Source organism: Xiphophorus couchianus, chromosome 21 (assembly GCF_001444195.1).
Source record: "Xiphophorus couchianus chromosome 21, X_couchianus-1.0, whole genome shotgun sequence".
NCBI classification, from domain to species: Eukaryota; Metazoa; Chordata; class Actinopteri; order Cyprinodontiformes; family Poeciliidae; genus Xiphophorus; species Xiphophorus couchianus.
Genome location: NC_040248.1, coordinates 10,711,166 through 10,725,912, shown reverse-complemented (window position 1 = coordinate 10,725,912; position 14,747 = coordinate 10,711,166). Strand labels below are relative to the sequence as shown.

Below are 14,747 nucleotides of genomic sequence, written 5' to 3'. Positions count from 1 at the left end.
GTCACAGAGACACACACAAAATCCATATAAAGCTATTTCAGTTACACACGATGTGAAATCACCTCTGCTCCTGATATAAATAATTAAAGACCACTCAGAGAGGAAGGTAATGCTGTTTTTATTTTTAAGTTCAAAATTCTGACTTGACTAACATTAGGAAAATCTGCTAACAATCAACTTTGCACTTGGATACATGTCTGAAATTGAGTTTTAAATTCTGTTTGTCCGTTTCTTCTTCCTTCTCAAAGCTCTATAGATGAGCTCCACTGTGTCTTCCAGGCAACTCCCCAAGTGATGTTTTTCACAGAATACAGCATTGGAAGTGTTTATGAGGTTTGTTTCAGTAACCGACTCAGAACAATCTGAACCTGACGTAGGCTGAAAATATGCTGCTCTCTAACTTATCCCCCTGCTGCATCAGTCTACACTGGAGCTGAAAAACATGACTTACTCAAGCCGCTACCTCAGAGTCATCCCTCCTACCACTCCATACTTCTCGATAGGGCTGGGTGAGTCTGTTTTAGCCTCTCAGCTCACGTGATGTTGAGATAAATCAAAATAACTTATCTAGCAGATGGGAAACATCAAGTCAAAAATCTTTGGAATGTCATTCCTATTTATTAGCTCCCCACTTGGGAGTAGCAGCTGTGAGTCACCCTGACTATAAAACAATACCAAATTGTCTTGAGCATCAGATGCTGTAAAACCAAACTGTTACTTATGTAAAGAGTTTGTGTTTGCAGGAAGATTCCCCAGTGATGAAGGCATTGTTGCCCCAGGGATGAGCTCTAAGTATACACTGCGATTTGCTCCAGACTCCTTGGGAGACTTCAAGGATTTCATGATGGTGCAGACAGAATCTCAGCACCTATTTGTGGTGCCCATTGAGGCACGGAGACCTCCTCCTGTACTTACCTGTAAGCCTCACTGCAAACAGCCTTACTTACTGTACTTTGCATAACGATCCTTTAAAACACCTCATCCAAAATGTTTTTATAGTGCCCAGAGTTTTGGACTGCGGGTACTGTCTGGTTGGAGGAGTAAAATTTCTGGAGTTCATGTGTCAAAATGTTGGACTCAGCGCTGGGACTTTTTACATCATCCCCAAGGACCAGTGGCCGGCCCCAAATCTCAGGGTAATGGTTGCAAAACTGAAACTATTCACTGCTCCCTCAACTTTTATGGTAAAGACTTCAAACTAAATGTTTTTTAATTGCAGTTGCCTAATTGCAAGTTGAAACAAAATGTTCTCTAACAATGAGGTTTGGGTTTTTGTTTTGACTATAAATATACACATATACTAAAATAAGTTGGAGAAACATAGTGCTTGAATCTTTTTGGGTTTATGGTCAGGTTTGTTTGGAGCTGTGTTAATTCTGGATTTACAACACTTGGTGGGAAAATAGTTTTGTGTATTAAGGATAGAACCTGTTCCAAAATGAGTGCTGAAGTGTAATTATGGTGCTACTCATGGGATACATTGTACAGGCTGTCATTAAGATTATTAATGCTTTTTTCAAGCATTGCATGTTTCTCCTAGGGATAAACATGCTCCTCAGGTGCTCCCCCTCTCTTAGGAGATATCAGTCTCCTTGTCAGGCAGGTCTTTACACAAGCCCTTCCTGTAAAATGCATCAGTGTTGTCTAGTGATGTTACGTGATGTGCCGAGGCTTCAAGGCGTGTGTCAAGTAATGGAGGGGGCGTTTCCGTAAAGCGCGTTTCGAAGCTTGCTTCATTTAGGGGAGGAGCCGAAAACGATGACGTCCGAAGCCTCGCTGCCCGGCTGTACCACGTGACTGCTTCGGGAAGTGGCTCAGAGTTTGGCGCAGGGTTTGACAGCTTTAGAAACCCCACAGGCTCCATTCAAAATGTGGGTTGTTGTAGGCGAGTTGCGGTCAGTTGAGAGAGTGGATAGAGTTTTGATAGTGGTTATTTAGTTTGAGACAGTTAGTTTGGTGTTTGGAGAGTTTAGGACAGACAGATAGATAGAAAGGAGATTTAGGAGCGCGAGGACAGGATAGGAGTAGGATGGAGCCAGCGAGAAAGAGGAGGATTTCTCCTGGTGGGGGTATATTAGAAATGTTCAGCTTAACTGACCTGTAGAGCTGAGATACCAAGGGTCTGACAACAGGGAGGTGCAGGAAACCAGGTAGAACAGACTACTGTGGAAGCAATGAAGATCTCCACAAGGAGATCCAAGAGGCAACACCCAGGGACTTTGACAATAATCAGGCAGAGGTCATACACAGGAGGACAGAGAGAGCAAACTTAGCTTGACTGGCAGGCAATACTCAGTGGTCATGAGGCAAAGCTTGGGTCAGGGTCCAGAAATCCAGAACAGAAGGGATCTGCGAAGGGCTTGGCAGGGGGTGGGGGTCAACCCATGGACAGAAAAGGGTTGTAGAAACACTGAAGGCTTGGAAGGAACTGCTGGATCTCTAGTGGCTCTTGGCTGTTGATAATCTGGCAAGGAGACAGAGGCTGATAGGTGTTTAAGTAGGGCAGGGCCCAGATGGAACAGGTAAGCAATCAGGTGTGGCAGGTGAGCTGAATGAGTGTTTAAGCACAGCATGGACAGGACAGAACATGAATCATGACAGTTACGAGGTATGGTCACCTATATTACATCTATTTATACCTCAGCTAAACAGGCAAGGCATAGTTTACAGATTAAGCATTCATGGACACTTTCAATTAGAAGACTCCGTAAGAAATTCATAAAATGGCTCAGTTACTTTTTTTATTGAAATTGAAGCGGGCATCAATAACTATGTTAACAAAACAACAATTTCTTAATGTGGGATTTCTTAATAAATGTGCTCAAATCAATGGTAGGTTTCAGTGTGAGATTCTGCAGCTGTAATTAAAAAATATATGTTATGTTAAGGTGCTTTGCAGATCTTTAGGTTTGGCAATAAATGGGGCTTGAGATCTAAGTGCATTGAAATAACTAAAGACACCTTTTTTTCTTTTTGAAGTCCTTGTCAACAACATACTTTTCTGAGAAGCCACCCTTTGCAGTAGGCCCCTGTGTGTTTTCACTGCAGCCAGGAGAAGCCATTGTTGTGGAGGTAACCAGTTTCCCTGAATTTGCAAATTTTAACAAGGACAGTATGTTCGTTGCATAAATTTGTCTGCTTTGCATGAGAGAAAAAAATAAACAGTCCCAGCAAATTTAATGTGTAGTGTTTTTTTCTCAGAAAGGTCAGTAATGTTTTCAGTAAACTTACTCATTTATGAGATTTACATGGACAATGTTTATCAGAATTTAAAGGTATATGTATAGGCATCACGCGTCTAACATTTTATTTTATTTTTTTACATGTTCCAGGTTGTTTTCTTTCCAACTACTGTGGAGCATTGCTCTCAGCCATTTGCCATAATCTGTGACAACTGCCAGGTGAAATACATTTCCCTTGAAGGTCAGTGTTTGAAGCAAGACAACCAAGAAATTTCCTCCACTGTTGTTTCATTCTATTTCCTGAGGTGGATTAATGTGTTTGGCTTTTACAGGTGAGAGTCAACTGGTCGGCGTTGAGCTTGTGTCTATATCTGGAGAAAATGAGCCGCTCACTGCTGGAGAGATGCACGACCTCACTGCAGAGCACTTTGTCCGTTTCAGCGAATGCCACCCTCACATTGAGCAACAGAAGAGACTTGTCATCAGAAACAATGTGTAAGGCTGACTTTATTGTGTGTTGTCACCGTTAAGCACCTCTTAGTGTATAAAACAACATAGCATCTTACAAAAGTGTTTATATTCGGAAAAGTCTGCATTCAACCCCGTAGTTGCCAGTGACTGTGACTCAGTAGGATAAGTAGTTGCAATCTGAAGGTTCTGGACTTCCATCTTCCTCTAGCCATATCTTGATGTGGACAAGGCACCTAATTGACTACCAATAGATGTATGAATGTGTTCATGTTTGTGAGTATAATGGAGTGAATGTGGCTCTATAGTTGAAAAAGCTGTGAGTGGTCAGTAAGACCAGCATTTTCACTTTTTTCTGCCACTTCTTTCCTTCATCCACATGTTTGTTTGTTGGTTCCCTTACATGGCTTCAAATGGGTCGTTGTTGGCTTTCCTTAACATTTATCTTTTTTTCCCCACTTCCTCAAACAGGCAAGATTTGTGGAGTATCATGTTGGTGACAGATTCTCCCACGTAATTTGTAGATCTGAGTTGTGGATCTTTGCTGCTCCTCCATAGGTTTTGGTTGTTATTTAGTTACCTAACCTTCCATGACATGGTATATTTTTACCAGAGTAAGAGAGGCTGAATACTAATGCAAGCCACACTATTAAAATCCATTGATGTTTGTCCTTTTGTGATGTGAATAAATTAACAATTTAAAAAGGTGGTTTTTTTTATATATATATATTTTTATAAAGATTGTTCTAGACCAGTAGGAGAATTTGTTGACACCAGGACTAAAGGTGGTTAAAACGCACAGACTACAGTATAAGATTTACAGGCATACGTGTTTTTAGTGCTTTCTGGTTGAGCAACCATGGTGATCAAACTTAGCATCTGTGTTGTCTTCCTTCTTTCTTCCACCAGCCACTTTTTACTTTTTAACTGGAGGATAAATTGTGCAAGTCCCTAGCTCTCAAGAACTTCAATAAATAATTACTTGAGCTAATCATTCTTCTTTCTTGGATCATTAAATACAAAACTTTTATTTCTCCTTCTTTCTTTTTATTTTTTGTTTGAAGCCACTTGGAGCTGGCCTTCCACTGGCAAATTATGAAACCTAACCTGCGTTCTCTTCTTCCTGGGGAGACCCATGAGCCATCCCATATCCAGTTTCACCCGGACACAAATGACGTTTACCACATGAGCCCCCCCTCAGGCCTCCTGGCTCCCTGTCAGGAACACGAGTTTCTCTTAACCTTCTGTCCTAAAGAGGTATGAAACAAAATTAAGTGTAAAATGCAACAAACATGTTAAGGGTTAATGTGGCAATAATGCTTTCATTTTGTTCAAGTTGAAGGATTATCACAGTGTCTTTCACTTGGTCCTGAGGGACATCCCCCTGATGCCACTAGAGCCTAACGATAACAGGTACTTTTATACTTGCAAAAGAGGCAGTAAGTGCAGCAAAATATGAAATCCAACTAATAAAATCACAAAATACAAAAATAAGGGAACTAAAAATGAGAAATGTCTCTTTTTTTTGGTTTTTGCTGTTAATTTTGTGTTTAATTTTTTAATTTTGTGGAAAATCTAGCGTCCTTCATCCGGTTCATTCTGGCTCCAAGTTGAACAATGTGATCATCATGGATATAGAGGTCAAAGGGTCAACAGAGCTATACCGAGTCTTACTGGAGCCATACGGTGTCATAATCCCTGGAGAAATATTTATCTCCATCGCTACTCACAGGCAGTTTAAGGTTAATTAAAACAGAGTTTATCTCATTTTATTTGCAGAACAATTAATCCAGTCAAATATGTAATTTTGTTTACTTCATGCTGCCTGTGTTTCAGATGTGGAATCACAGTAAAACCTTCATCTTGTTTCAATGGGAGAGGTTGAACAGCAGCTCCCATGTTATAGACGTAGAGCCATCTGCTGGGAGAATAGGTGCACTGCATCTTAAAGCTGGTTCATGGCAGTTTAGGGCACATAGTTTAAATTTAACTATTTTCATGTATTGTCTTTTTGCATTGAGTTTTTTTATTTGTTTTATTCGTTTCAGAAGAGAACGAGTGCTTTGACTTTGAGGTCATTGTTACTGGAGGGAAACCAGATAAGCTTAAAACCAACCTGGTTTGCAACATACAGCATCGTCACGAACCTGTCAAGTTGCCTATCGAGATTTCCTTTAAGGTAAGATTTAGCAACATCTAGAAATGCTTGTTTCCATTTTAATATGTTTTTGCGTTAAAGTGATTTAATGTTAAATAGGGTCCCACAGTGAAGCTCAGTGTTCCCTGTGTGGACTTTGGGCTTGTGAGGCTCGGGGATGAAGTTCAAACCACACTCTCCCTAACCAATACCACCCCTCTGGAGGCCTGCTGGATGTTTAAGGAGAAGATCAATAATAAGCAGGATCACCAAGACACAAACGCAGTAGAACCGGAGGTAAGCCAGTAAAATGAAAGATTGGGTTAAAAATGAAGAGGATTAGTGTTTAAATCTCATTGATAGTAACTTCTGTATTCGTGCTCAGGTCGTAGTGGAGCCAGGAACAGGTGTGCTGCCCCCCTTTGCTAGTTGCAGTGTGGCGCTGCATTTGAACTTAGATTTCTGCCAGAAGTTTGAAACAGAAATGGAACTGATTGTGGAGAATGGGACTACGAGGTAAGCACTTCTACAGCATCTCTCAGAACTGTACCCATCACTTCTGCAACTCTAGGTTTACCAAACTTAAAAAACTGAGACCATAATAAATCAAATACAAATTTTCACCCCCTTATCCACCTCCCTGTATACTCTTGATATTTACATAATAACCTGGTAGCATAATTGTAGTTGCCCTTAAACTACTTTGATAACTTTTGATTTAAGTTCAGCTTTGGGTCATGTGTAGCCACATCTTCACTTGGTAACATTTGCTACACTGTCTGTTTGGTAAAGCCAAAACTTCTGGGGGTTTTTCTAATAAAGCCATTCTTTTGACAATTTGAATTCACTATGATGCTGAGAAATCCATTAGAAATCACTCTTAACTTTTAGCCCAAAGGTTTAAGATCAGAACTTGATAAGTGTACCAACCTTGTCAAAAACCCCATGGGAAAATGTAATTAGGACAACTAAGCTTTACTTCAGGTTCACCATATTCACCATAATTGATGACTAGCATAAACTGAGGAAGAGTGAATGCTTAAATTGAATCAAAGGTTGTTTCAATAAAGTATTAATTTAAGGATGTGCACACTTTTTATATTGTTTTTTTCTGTTGAAATGCACAGGATATATATTAAAGGTGGAAAAACTTTGAAAATATTTATGTAGCCACTGTTTTTTTAGTCTCATGAACATGGAGTTTTAGAAAGGATGTGAACTCCTTTGAGAGCTGCTGTACTTAAATAGTTCTTAATACACATCTACTATCAAAACATTAAAGATGGTTCTCAGTTCCCAGGTTCTATTCAGGATGAGTTTTTTTTTTCCATCATATGTTCCTCACAGTCCTTTTTGGATCCAAGCAGTTGTGCAGTCTCCTCAGGTGTGCTTCTTAAACTGCAAGTTGGTCTTCTCTGATCTTTACCTGGGAGTTCCCTCAACAGGCACCGTAACACTTTTCAACCAGACTCTGCTGCCATCACACTTTAGCTGGAAGGTACGTTCTGCTACTTCTCAAAATATTATGCAACAGCCCCACTAAATCCCATAAAATCATTCTCAATAATGTATTCTCCTTTTTGATAATTTCTACAGAAATATATGCAGTTTGATGTTGTAGGTGAGATTGTTTAGACTGTCAAACCCATTTCTTTGAAAGCAGCTGGTATTTTGTTCCAAGAGGAGAGACAGCTTATATTATGATGAAAAAGTTGTTGCTTTCTTCCAGATTTCTTCTGTTTTAGATTGGTTATGCAATTTGCTTTTGTTGTTTTGCTTACTAAGGGTGTGGCTGATATAAGCAGTTGAATTTAGTCAAGGAAAAAATGCTGGGATTAGGATTCTAAGTCCATTAGGACGTCGCTGTCTTTCACCTGACAGGAACATCTTCAGGGTAAACAGGCTTCACTGTGCACAGCCACCTTTGATCCCTCTTCTGGTATACTGGGACCCAATGCAACCATGAACATCAATGTAAATTTAACCTCCCACACAGATGTAAGTACCACCTGTGCTGCTGAGAATAGACAGTCATGTGCTTTCGTAACGTGTGTGGTAAAAGATGCTTCTGCTTTCTTTTGTTTCTTTGTAGTTGAAGCTCACAGAAGTGGCTGCTATCTGTGATGTGCAAGGGATGAACTCGCCGCTTGTTCTTCAAATTGTGGGCTCCCAATCCAAGAAACTTTCTGTGTCCTACTCGCTGCCTGGCGCCTGGTACCAAATTTGGCTCTTGAAAACTTTCATTCCAGTTTCACCTTTCCCCAGTTTCATATACTAAAATATTTGTACTTCTAGTCACATAGGGAATAGTGACAGTCCTTCAGCACTGATAATTGACTTTGGAAAAGATGTCATTTTAAAGACGGAGGTGACCAAACAGTTCCTAATGACCAATGAAAGCGCTATTCCTGCAGCTTTTACTATAAAGCCAGAGTTTTTCACTTGCAACGTTTCAATGGCAAACAGCTTGTTAGAGAAGAGGTAAAATACTCTGCTCTATGACCAGAATAAAAGATCATAGATTGAGTTCACCTCACAATAACAGAAATGTTACAAAGTCTGCATTTTAATTACAGACTCACATATTTAAAGACTCCACTTTTCACTGAACAAGTGACAAAAGTAGAAGCCAAAGCACATGAAGGTATAGTATGACTTTTTGTATAATTCGCAGGTCTTGGGAACACAATTGAGGTTATTTGATTTTTGTCAGACTTTGTTACCGGCCTTCTGGCTCATGGAAATGGGGCGGCCTTCATGGTCCAGCCAGACTCAGGGCAGCTGGGACCATTTGAGACCAAGACAGTGGATGTGACCGCCTATTGCTTAATGTGGGGAGAATACAGAGATCACCTCATATGCAAGGTGTGTTAGTATTTCAAAGAATTAGAAGTAAGCAATTTTCTCTGTTATCACCCAATTTAGATCTAATCTTGTCCACAGGTCGGAGACCTTGAACCGATGCACATAACTATGCGGATGACTGTGAAGGGCTGCCCACTCTACTTCCAAATGATAGGCCCCCAACCGGATGACCAGTGTCAGGGTCCTACCATGCAGTTAGTTACACACCTTTCAAATAAATTGACGCCTAATTGTGTATCGTCATTGATTGAATCTTCTCTTTTGGTTCAAATTTAAATGCTAGCTTTGGAACTCACTTGTCAGGAGGAGACACCATTTCTCAACCTCTTCGCATCAATAATCCAACCATGTTTGGTAAGTTGTTGTTTGTAAGTTGGTTCTAAGCTTAAACTTTGACTGTCTATTAAAGAAACAATAACTTCTGTTTTGCACAGTTCCTGTAAAAAGTTGTCATACCCTGAGCACATTTTAGAACGATAAAACCACAGTGTGTTTTATTGAGATTTTATGTGATAGACCAACACAAAGTAGAACATAGTTCTGAAATAAAAGAAATGTAAAAGATTGGGTTTCAAAATTATTTACAAATAAAAGTCTAAAAACTGTGGCATATATTCATAGTGAGACATTGTCCCACACATGCCAGTAGATCCACCTCTTCCAGACTTTTTTGATTTTTATTTAAAAGCTCTTTATAAAATAGCTCAAGTTCAGTCAAATTTAGGTTTGGACATTGACTGGATCACTCTAGCACATGAGAATGCTTTGGTCTAAATTATTCCATTGCAGCTCTGGTTATATATTTAGCCTTGTTGGTAAGGTGGAAGGAAAACTTGCACCCCAATAGCAGGTTTTCTTTCAGTATTTCCCTATAATTTGATTCATCCATTTAACCATCAACTCTTGACAGATTCCTTGTCCCTGCAGAAGGAAAGTGTCCCTAAAGGATGATACCACCACCTCCATGTGTTACGGTGATGTTAAGAGTTATTTTTGTGTTTACACAATATTTTTCATGTAGACTTAAAAGTTCTATTCAAGTCTGGTCAGAGCTCCTTCTGCATGTTTGCTTGTGTTCCCTCGATAGCTTGTGACAATCTACACGTTGGATCTCTTATGGTTCTTCATCCATCTATCGATCTGGAAAAGTTAACAAATCCCTCGCAGCACCAATGAATGCAGACTCTTTACATGAGGAAAAACAATTGGGACCTCTTACGGCTTCCCCAGAGCAGCTAGTTCCTTCTCTTTTGCATCGTCTATTTATTTCATACTCATTGTACGGCACTCCATGAAATGGCACATTTACAATTTGATTGAAACACTTGGAAAAACATTTGAAAAGCTCAATTTCATAGAACTTCAGTTTTTTGTGCTGGTCTATCACAAACATCCCCGAAAAGATAAATGACTGTCTGGGATAGTAAGTTAAGGGAGGATGAATGCTTTTTCTAGGCACCTCCATAACCATACTTCATCCAACATAACCATACTTCATCCAACATTCTAAATGATCAAATGTCTTTTGTCTGAGACAGATATCCAGGTGGACTGGGAGATTTACAACATTGACGAGAATGACCACACACTGATTGAACTCGTGATGCCATGTGGAGACCACTTCCCGCTGAAGGATGATGATGGTAATGAGCTGCTGAAAGGAACATTTAGGGTTTTTAATGAAAACAATCCAACAGAGTGGGAGAAGAATCAGACACCAACATTGGTGGGGACAAGCATGTCCCTTCAAAGTGGTACTGTGAGTATCTCAAACAGCAGAATCCAGATTCTACTTGGGACATGATTGTATGGCATTAAATATTTCTCTATTGATTCCTCAGAATGGAAAAGAGAAAGAATATGAAGAGGAAGAACATCTCTACCCTGCAAAGAAAAACTTCATCTCTGTCCACACACGACCTTACATAGGCAGCCTGTCAGATTCCCCATACTCCATTATACCGCAACAAATTGTAAATTATTTCAGCCATGTTTTTGCCTTTTTCTCCTCAAAAACCTTCACAGTTTAATATTATTAATGATGCACTTCTTTGGTGTGTAAAACCCAAGGTGATTCCAGCAAAGAGCACTGGATGCATCCATGTGTCTTTCACCCCTTTTAATCTTTCTGAGTCCCAATGTGAGTCCAGATGTGTGGGTGTGGCATGTGGTTTCCTGAACCTGAACTCAGAGGTAACAATCCAAGTTCACAACAAACACAGAATCATAAAAGAGACCAAATATTCAAAGGGTTGATGTGTTTCTGTGTATGTTACAGAAGGCAGTTTGCATCCCAGGTAAAGTCAGAAGGGATTTGGCTTTGGATTTACAGCCTGTCAAATTGGATCTGCTAGGAACCATTAAGCCGGCGGTGTAAGCAATTACCTTCACACTATTTATACCCCATATCCCTCATGCATCTTGCTCAATTTATGTTTCCTAAATTAAAATAAGCTGATGTTAGGCAAAACACAAGCTCAGGGATGGGCTGATCAGGCTGCAAATCTTTTTCTTGGATCTCCTTTTGCTTGTAGGCTTTTGGTGCAGCTGGAGGATGACAGCGAGACACTGGAGTTTAATGCCTCCGCTGGTGATTTACTGAGGGTTGAGTCAGACAATGAGGTTGGGAATCATTAGCACATACAAGACATACTGATTTTAAGGGTATTAAGTATTTCTGAGCTCATGTTGGGCCTTTTTTTTTGCTGTGTTGTGCAGGTAGTTGTCAGTGAATTTAGCATTGTAGAGAGCTTTCAACTGAGAAACATTAAAGAGACCCCTCTGCATTTCAAACTTGAGACACAGCCGCCATTTTCAGTTGTGAGGCCTCACTCTGGAGTTTGGACCAGCATCTCAAGTACCAATGGTCTCGATCAACCATTGGTACTTTACCCTCAAAATAGCATGCAGGTTGGTTGTAAAAAAGCCTAGACTATTTTATGAGGGTGTCTTTGTTTGTTTCATCAGTAAGTGTTGCTACTTCTGTGAATTCTAGGTGAAAGTGGCCTTTCACTGTTCTCTCTCACTGCTGGACCTCTTAAACCATACAGAGGAAGACCTCTCTCTTGCAGGGAGTCTGATCCATACTAAAACTGGTCGGAAGAAGCTGAGGTTGCAGCAAAACCTCCTTATCCACCACAGCAACAACAACCTGCAAGTGGGAGACAGCATCACAACCAAATATTATACTTTACAAAACCTTATTTAGCTTGTGACCTTACCAAATGCATTTCCTGTGTATAGAAAGTGCCATTGTGTGCCTATCTGGAACTGCCTATACTCAGTCTCTCCACTGATTGCCTAACTTTTGGGTTTTGCGATGTTGGAGACAGACAGACCAGGAAAATAAGCCTCACCTGCCGTGGATCAAACACCTACTGGAAATCACTAATAAGTAAACGCCCTCACAACATTTTGAAAACCAACACATCCCAATAGCAAATGGTTGCTCAACAGTGTTGAAATGTCTAAAAAGTGTAGGATTTTTAATGAAATATTTTCCAAATTTGTAAGAGAAAAGTTTTCCATCCATTTATAGGTGGAACAGTTGACCAGGACACACAGAAATGTGATTCTGGAAGAGTATCAAACTTTGAAATGATAAATATGAAGCAACCTGATACCACCAGTTGATGATTACTGTATGTTTGTTGTTGTTGTTCATTTGCCTTAATCGAGTCTCACTGTGTTTAGAGTCAGATGAAGGAGACCCTCAGGTGTTTGAAGTTGCACCAGACTCTGGGGTTTTCCAATCCAGGGAACTGGTCAGAACCTCCAGCAGCCAGTTTCTGCAGATTAGCTTCACTCCAAGGTAGCAGTCAGTTCTGAAACGTAAAGCATTCCCATTAAACAAACACATAAAAATCATGTTTATTAATCGGTTGCCTTTGTGTCATGTGTTTCAGCAAACAAAAAGAGTTCACGGCTTTGCTGGTTATCGAGTCGCCTCTAGTGAAGACGCCCCTCACTCTTCCGCTCCTGGGAGTCGGATCCTTTGATGAGGACTACATATCGACATATTTTTTGAGTGGCAAAACAGCTGACGATGAAATGGTTTTTGGTGGATTGTAAATATGTGTTTGACAAAAAGTAAACAGACAATTTCTTACTTGCTTTCTGATAAAGACCGAAACTTCCAAGGGAGTTCAATAGAAAAGTTTTAAAAATATTTGCTCCAATGAAGCTGCATGGGTTCAGTTATCCACTTAGCATGTTATTTCAGATTAAACTTGACTAGAAGTTATTAATCTGTGCCAAACCTGGGAAGGGTGATCATTTGCTTTGCCAGCCAGAGAGAGAAAAGGACAGGATGTTGAAACTGAAGGAAAGACAGTATCATAAAAGAAAAGTGACGTGCCTGGTTGTTTACTGCAAGTCGCAAATAGGCAACTCGGGAGCCAAATACAGCTACACACCCATAATTACAGGCAATGAAAATTGTAATGAAATGAATGCATGAAGTACAAAACGTGGCGTCAGAGCTCATTAAGTCATAACAAGTTCTTCTCAATTTCTAACAGCATAATTAACTTATTTTTCAGGGACACGTGAGTCGTTTTTCCCTTTAGACTTAAGGCCAATTTTAAAAGATTAGAACAGCCTATGTCTAAGTTTAAATATTTGGACATACAAATAATTAAACGTAGACATAATTAAACTTAGACATAAACCTAGACAAGCGAGAGTACACACCATGGGGAGATCGGAAAAAATGTCTAAGATCTTTAAGAACATTGTAGCAGTTTATGAGTCTGGTAAGGGACTTAAAGAGGTCTCAGAAGAAATCAGTCATTTCACTATTTTTAAAAATTTATATACAAGTGGACAGCATTCAAACCACTTACACTATGCCTAGGTCTGACTGTTCTTAAAAATCCCCCTGTGAGCAGATTACAAATTGCTAAAAAAAAGTCTCCATAGATCTGCAGCAGGCCCCTGCTGATATAATGATATGAGTTTATCAGCAAGAGCAAGCATATCTTCTGTGGGAGACACTGTATACTAGAAGAAAAGTTTTGCTCTCTCCTAGAAAAATTAAGGACAGACTCAAGTTTGCCTGAGAGACAAAGACTGGGACCTCTAGAAAAGTGTTCTTTGGACAAAAATAGAATTAGACACCAGAACAGAGGACATGTTTGGCATAAAAAATACTACATTCCAGGAACATAATCTGGAATGTTGTTTTAATCTGGAACCATGGATTATGGAACCATGATGCTTCCATATCCATGGATATCCATGGTTTGAGGATGCACCATGAATTCTGTGTCAGAGAGCTCTTGAAGTCAACATGACACCATCTGTAAAAAACTAAAGCTGAATGAAAACTACAGCATGACAAAGACCTAAAACTCTTCAATAAATCCACAAAGGACTGACTGAGAGTTTAGAAACAGAAAGTTCTGGACAAAATCAAAGCACAGACCTTGTTCTGATTAAAATGTTATGTGCATGACTTGAAACAGGCAATGCAATAAACCCTCACTTTTCCTCTGTGAAAAGTGAGCATTGGGGAAAACTTTACATTGGTGTAAGCAACAGGAAGATGTCTAGAAGCAGCATCTTTCTGAAGATATCTCAAAAGGGAAAAGTCTTGTTTCTGTGGGATAGGGTGTCCTGACTTTATTCAGTTAGAAAATGCAATTTTGTTTAAATCTCTTATTAGACATACTGTATATGAAGACAAGACTAGTTTTTGATATTTAGGTCAAGCTAAATCATATATTTTCCCCAGATTAAATACTAGATTAGACATCAATATGTGAGCATTTGGTGGAAAGAAAATATTTGGTAACTAAACCCTAAATTGGTGAAAGTGATCACTTACACTCGTTCCAGGTGGAAACTTCTTCCCAGAGTCTTGTCTCAAGTTGAAATACAAATTTTACTCATCATTTTGAATTACAAACACCAAGCACAACCCAATACTTTTATTTTTATTATTCAGGGTTCAGGGCTAATTCATACATTAAATTCGTCTACACCCATTAAATACATTGGTATATGCATTAGTATCACATTCACCTTTGTCATCTCTGTACCATTTCAACTTTTATGCTAAGCCCACATTTCTCTATTAAAATTATTCAAGTTGA

The 14,747-nt window shown here is 39.5% G+C and overlaps 1 protein-coding gene across 3 annotated transcripts in view; it reads left to right on the top strand.

The window, feature by feature from the left end:
• Positions 1-14,747, top strand: part of dlec1 (DLEC1 cilia and flagella associated protein) — a 22,365-nt gene extending 7,618 nt beyond the window's left edge. For 2 of the 3 annotated variants that reach the window (XM_028004733.1, XM_028004735.1), the window contains 32 exons: positions 249-333; positions 422-509; positions 744-917; positions 1,000-1,184; positions 2,980-3,072; positions 3,333-3,423; positions 3,515-3,677; positions 4,715-4,907; positions 4,987-5,063; positions 5,230-5,392; positions 5,487-5,583; positions 5,699-5,829; positions 5,908-6,084; positions 6,173-6,303; positions 7,135-7,285; positions 7,669-7,785; positions 7,880-8,001; positions 8,083-8,268; positions 8,364-8,431; positions 8,501-8,652; positions 8,731-8,846; positions 8,936-9,006; positions 10,191-10,411; positions 10,494-10,625; positions 10,723-10,845; positions 10,931-11,025; positions 11,187-11,274; positions 11,371-11,562; positions 11,648-11,809; positions 11,896-12,046; positions 12,346-12,463; positions 12,558-14,747. In XM_028004733.1, the coding sequence (XP_027860534.1) occupies positions 249-333; positions 422-509; positions 744-917; positions 1,000-1,184; positions 2,980-3,072; positions 3,333-3,423; positions 3,515-3,677; positions 4,715-4,907; positions 4,987-5,063; positions 5,230-5,392; positions 5,487-5,583; positions 5,699-5,829; positions 5,908-6,084; positions 6,173-6,303; positions 7,135-7,285; positions 7,669-7,785; positions 7,880-8,001; positions 8,083-8,268; positions 8,364-8,431; positions 8,501-8,652; positions 8,731-8,846; positions 8,936-9,006; positions 10,191-10,411; positions 10,494-10,625; positions 10,723-10,845; positions 10,931-11,025; positions 11,187-11,274; positions 11,371-11,562; positions 11,648-11,809; positions 11,896-12,046; positions 12,346-12,463; positions 12,558-12,723 (4,279 nt within the window). In that variant the 3' untranslated portion in view covers positions 12,724-14,747. The remainder of the gene's footprint in view (positions 1-248; positions 334-421; positions 510-743; positions 918-999; positions 1,185-2,979; positions 3,073-3,332; positions 3,424-3,514; positions 3,678-4,714; positions 4,908-4,986; positions 5,064-5,229; positions 5,393-5,486; positions 5,584-5,698; positions 5,830-5,907; positions 6,085-6,172; positions 6,304-7,134; positions 7,286-7,668; positions 7,786-7,879; positions 8,002-8,082; positions 8,269-8,363; positions 8,432-8,500; positions 8,653-8,730; positions 8,847-8,935; positions 9,007-10,190; positions 10,412-10,493; positions 10,626-10,722; positions 10,846-10,930; positions 11,026-11,186; positions 11,275-11,370; positions 11,563-11,647; positions 11,810-11,895; positions 12,047-12,345; positions 12,464-12,557) is intronic. The other variant, XM_028004734.1, reaches the window with a different exon arrangement.